This window comes from Empidonax traillii, unplaced genomic scaffold (genome assembly GCF_003031625.1).
Source record: "Empidonax traillii isolate 1590-97213 ecotype Southwest subspecies unplaced genomic scaffold, ASM303162v1 scaffold22:size5013007, whole genome shotgun sequence".
NCBI lineage: Eukaryota > Metazoa > Chordata > Aves > Passeriformes > Tyrannidae > Empidonax > Empidonax traillii.
Genome location: NW_020955215.1, coordinates 1,069,762 through 1,075,320, shown reverse-complemented (window position 1 = coordinate 1,075,320; position 5,559 = coordinate 1,069,762). Strand labels below are relative to the sequence as shown.

The window sequence follows — 5,559 nt, the reverse complement described above, 5'->3', positions numbered from 1 at the left end:
TTTTTTTTTTTTTTTTTTTTTTTTTTTTTTTTTTTTTTTTTTTTTTTTTTTTTTTTTTTTTTTTTTTTTTTTTTTTTTTTTTTTTTTTTTTTTTTTTTTTTTTTTTTTTTTTTTTTGTGTATACCCTTTTGCTTCAGATCCCTGTTCCTTGACCTCTGGGCTGGGTTTAAATTCAGTTTTGTTCAGTCTCTGAAAATACACCATTTTCTGCAAGGGCAGGTTGTCATGCAGTGAAAACCAAATGAGAGAGAGGATGTTTCTCAGAGGTTTTTGTTTAAAGGATTCTTCAAAGCCACTGAAGAAAGTCTGTTTCTTTTATGTTTCTATCTTCTGAGACCACAAATACCTGAGTTTCTGTATCTAAAAACATTTTCCTATCAAAGGCAAATTACGAGGGAAATGCTGTCAGGTGGTTTTGTGTTGCTTTAAATTGAACAGGACAATTATTTCAGCTGCAGAAAGATTTGGTGCCGTAGCTTCCTTGCCTGTGTCTGGTCCTTGTGCATGAACTTGAGTAGAATTTTTATCTGTTACTACACCTTCTTGAAAGTGGTCTTTTCTTCTCTGCTAGTCCCTGTGCTTTGGTCAAGCCTTTCCATTACCATAAGGTTTGTATTTTGGCTGATGTTTTCTCTGTTGGGCTTGGGGGGTTGTCTTGCAGTTGGCTGATTGCGATTCTGGCTCAACTCAACCCTCTCTTTGGGCCGCAGTTAAGCAATGAAACAATCTGGTATCTTAAATATCACTGGCCTTAAGGATGTCTGTCCTCCTCTGCAATTAATTGACTAGGTGAGTATGATCAGATTTATTCATATATTTGGTACATTAAAGCTTCAGGAGAAATTGAATGGGGGTCTAAGCAGTGTGATCAGAACTGCTGTGGCTGTTTTGCAGGAGAAATCTGTCTCTCTATAGGCTGCCACAAAACATGTTTTGGATGGTAATCTTGACTGGATTCGTGAAAAGCTTGGACTGAATTCTTGACAGTTATTTTTCTTTCTATCCTGTCATGTAGTGCGCAGGGGTTTGTAAGGAGAACAAAACATTTCATCTAAAAACAAAAAAAAAAAAAATTGGGCTGGGTTGTTTTTTAATAGCTAGCATAAGTGGATTTCCTAATCTTGAACAATTGTTAAACCTCTCCTCAAGCCTACTACCATTTCATCTAAGACCTGTCCTGATTTCCAAGGCAACCTACAGTTGCCCTCATTCATCTGGGAAGTTGGAGCGAGAACAGTGATTAGAGTGTTCTTTATCTCCTGTCAATATATAGCTCTAACCCTGAGCTCACAGCTGGATGGCTTATTATGTTTTTAATGACAGCCTGCCTGCAACTTTAATCCCAGGTGAGCCTGGTGGTTGATATCTGGGCTGTGCTGCTGGAATGTGGTTGTTGCAGTTCCTGGGCTTTCTGATAGGGCCAGCAAAAATAAAGTGTTGTTCTGAAAGTACCTTGATGCTGTTGGGCTTCTCCAGAATGGCAGCATTTGGAGTTGAAGGTTCAAAGGAAGAAAATGTGGAAACAAGCGCACACGATTTTAGTTTGTATGCTTATAACTGAATAATCAGACATGCTAAGTTTTTTATTTGGGTTGTTGGGGTTTTTTGTCCTTTCAGGTTTAACTCCCTGGCTGGTATTGCTTCTGTTCCCAGAAATCCAGTACAGCAGACAGTGCGAGTTGATGTTATAGCTCAGTTAAATGCTGTCTGTAAAGTGTCCTGGACATTTACGCTGAAGCAAAGCTCCTCTGTTTCAAAGAAAGCTTCGTGAGAACCGTGGTGGTGTCAGACTGGGGGCACGTGAATGTGTCTGTAGCTTCTTTTAAGCACCAAGCAGAGTCTAAAGGTAGAGTTGGCCCTGCTTCAAGTCGAGGCCTGTAATTAGCTAAGTCAGTCAAGCAGAATTTCCTAGGAGCAATTTCACTGTTCGGGTGTTAACATATAATTAGTGAGCTAAAACAGAGAACAGTGTATTTTGGTAATGGGCATACAGATCCCTGAGTCCCATAGGATGATTTAGTTTGCCTGGGATGTTGAAATGTGGTTATCTGGACAAGTGGATGCCTTGGAAATAAAAATTTGGCTTCATGTTGTGCTGAAACCAGCAAGAACAACCTGGAGGTCAGATACAACTCTTAAGTGCCTGCTGAAAGAGTCAGGCCTTTCCCCCTCCAGGATTTTCCAGAGAACTGAAGTTAAATTAGTGCCAAGGAAGAGAGAGAAGTAGTATGTTCAAACACAAGCAAAGAGTTTGTGAGGAACTGTTATTTTTAAACTTATTAATGGAATATGAGAGCTGCACAGCACGTGCTGCCGTGTTACATGACATAGTTTGTTTTAACCTTTGGTGCATTTGATTTCATTGTCGTAATTTTGGTGTAAGGTTCTTGTTTCTGTGAAAAAGAATGGTTTGAAAAAGTAAAAGCATATAATAATCTCAAATACCTGTTCTTTTTTGCTTGAAATGTGCTGTTACGGGACACAGCGCTCTACATGGTCTTGTTTGAATTCCTCCCATAGTGTTGAGGGAGGTGCTCCGTGTCTTTTCCTTGCTCTTGTGTGCTCTGCACTCGGAGCCTCCTGTGGAATTTGACTAGACAGGAGCTGTGAATTAGGTTCCATCTGATAAGAGTTTGAATATATTCTCTAATGCTGCACAGATTCCCATAAATACAGCAACCAGTTAATTTTGGCTTTTAAGATGTGCTTTTCCAGCATTAAAGGTAGACGTACTATACTTTATTCTGCATTCTGTTTCTTTCACTTGAGGTTTGGAAGGATTAATATGGATAATGCAAAGAGAATGAAGTACTAACTCCCAAAGTTGAGAGATCTTACTTAAAAACAGGGATGGTCTAAGCAAACCCATTTTATTTTACCAACTGAGCAAACTGAAAATGCTCCTCATATTCTCCATCGGCTGACCTGATTGATCCATGCCAAATTACACAGGTTTGGTCTATGTTTTCAGTCATTCTCCCTCCAATTCAAGAGATGATTATATAGCAGTCATTTCATGTATGCCCAGGTTAATGGCTTAGATGGCAGCACATAAAGAGCACACACAGCTCTGTGGTAAGTACAGGCTGTGGACTCTTCCAAACAATGTTGTCCAGTGCTGCCTCTTCTCCTTAACTTGGGCAATTCATAGTCTGTGTTCTCAGAACAGGAACTGTCTTCGTGCAAGTGCAAGAAGGGCTGTCATCCACATCACTGGATGCTGTTACAGCAGTGAAAACATTCTGGGGAAATAGTTGTTCTACCAGCTTATAATGTAACTAAAATTACTTGCAGTAACTCCAGAAATGAAACTGCCAAGAAAACATCCTCGTAGATGAATTGTCTGCAGTTCTTGAGCATTTCTCAGTGCATCTGTGGAATGGAAATAGGTGTGGTTAACAACCAGGTCTTCAGTTGGTAAACTGTCTCCATGGAAAGGAATAATGAAGTTGCCTCTTGCTTTGCAGGTAAAGAAGAGATTTCCTCCAGATGAAAAACTCCACTGACCCAAAGATGCCCTTTACATAGCTGGTTGGATACCAAGCCTGCAGTAATGCCTTAACCTTTCTATTGTGCTTCAAGGGGCTTGTTCAAAGCCTTGTATTTTTCCTACCTTACCATTTAACGGTGTGCCTAATGCAATTTATACTCCTCTTTGGTACTGTCGATTTTTGACTCTTAAGTCCAGAAGTGGTGAAAGTTTCTAAAGTTTTTACGGGTCATTGAGTGATTTCCTGTTCATTTTCCTCACTCTTTAGGAACACTCTATATTTCTTGCAGGTCATAGATTGTCTCTCATTGTGCTGTTCACCCCTGTTCTGTTTGCACTTGACAAAAACGTGTGCAATAAACTGTATGAGGAGAGGAGAAACAGAGGTGCCACAAGCTGATGGCATTTTCATTTTTTCAAATGAGTTGTATTGCTGAGAAATTTGGTCTTAAATTTCTCACGCCTGGAAATAAAACTAATCCTCTGCTTTATACAAAATGTTCTTGTGCCATGTTTAAGTGTTACAATGTGCCTTTCTGTGTGTTTAATCAGTAGCTGGAGTTGAGGTGAGGAAACTTAGATGATAGGATGGGAATGGATATAGTAAGTCATTTGTCAAGGAGTAACTTCAAAGGATATAAAAGCTGTTCCATGCACAGGAGCCTTCATGAATGCTTCCTTACCTGCTTCCATCATGTCCAGATAAATTGCAGTTATTCCCTGCTGTGTTTCATTGTTATATTCAAGGACATAATGGAGTGGTCCTTTTTCTTTTCCTTTTTTCCTCTTGGATAGCCCCATTAACTTGTTCCGTGGGAGAGAGCTCATTACTATGCAGGAAATTCCAAGATCCTGACATGTAACTTGCAGTGATCAAAAACTGAACAGTGTGAATCGCAAAAGAAGGAAGAATGTGCCCTTTATTACCAATAAACATAGCAACTGTTGGGACTGGAATAGTGAATTTTTTTGCTACGTTACCTTCTACTGAGAGCCGTGTTTTACCATGCAAGACATCATACGCCATCATGTTCTACAGTCCGTAGTAAATAGCTCCTAAGAAAATTGAAACCAAATGATCTTAGAAAACATTAAGTGGTTGTTTGGATTTTTAAGTGTGCGAAGAGTAAGATACGATGACACTGTATGAGGAGGGTGGGAGAAATACTTCAAGACGTCATTGACAAATCTGAATGTGCAACAGATTTAAAAGTACGTTGATCTGCTTGTCAAATTTACCCTCAAGTGAGATATCCAAAAAGAAAACACTCCATAACAAACAGTGCTGTTAGTGTATTGTATTACCACTTTCTTTAACAGCCTTTCTATTTTAGGTCCTAAGCTATCACTTGCTGTAGAAGAGAGAACTAAAACAGAATTCCCATGGTGTGTCTCACTGTTGGTGAATTTAATGGAAAGAGCTGTTCCAAGCCTGGACAAAAGAGCCATGAAGCAATTTTCACTTAAATGCTACCCAGAAAGAAATTCCCCTTTTTCAGGGTGATTAATATTTCCTCTGAAGAAATGTCAGGTAGTGGCATGACTGAAGAAGCTGAAAAAACACTGATTTATCTCTGTTCTACTGAATGCTGTGTGACCTACTGTCTGCATCGTGGTTGTGAGTGGTGTCCATGTGTGCCAGAAATTAACAGTGCTTCGGATGATTCCTTTTCTTTTTGCATGACTGCAGGAAATCAGAGCAGATTCAGAGTGTTTTAACAAACAGTGCAGGTACCGGTGCCTTTAACAGTTCCCTCTTGGTTTTGTGACAACATGAGAACACAAAATGTTTAAGGAAGCTTGTGTTGGTTGTAATAGGAAACCTGTGTCTGCAGTGAAACAGGTATTTGGGGGGCAAAGGTAAAAAATAAATAAGATTTAGGAAACTGGCTTTGAAGTCTTGAAGACTTTTAAGTCATAAACACTGGCAGTGTGTAGAGTGACAGTTCAGGTCAGGTTACAAATGCTTGCAGCTGCTTTTGTTCATATAGTTTAGGAGATGCAAATATCTGAATCTCTGTCCTGCACAAGAAATTGTTCTGGAGAGTTCCTATAAATTTACTTTTCCT

At 39.3% G+C, this 5,559-nt stretch overlaps 1 protein-coding gene across 1 annotated transcript in view; it reads left to right on the top strand.

The window, feature by feature from the left end:
• ATP6V0E1 (ATPase H+ transporting V0 subunit e1) overlaps positions 1 to 4,447 on the top strand; it is an 11,197-nt gene extending 6,750 nt beyond the window's left edge. Inside the window, exons 3-4 of the mRNA XM_027901319.1 lie at positions 662 to 789; positions 3,468 to 4,447. Coding sequence (XP_027757120.1) covers positions 662 to 755 — 94 coding nt within the window. The 3' untranslated portion in view covers positions 756 to 789; positions 3,468 to 4,447. The remainder of the gene's footprint in view (positions 1 to 661; positions 790 to 3,467) is intronic.
• Positions 4,448 to 5,559: the final 1,112 nt, after the last annotated feature.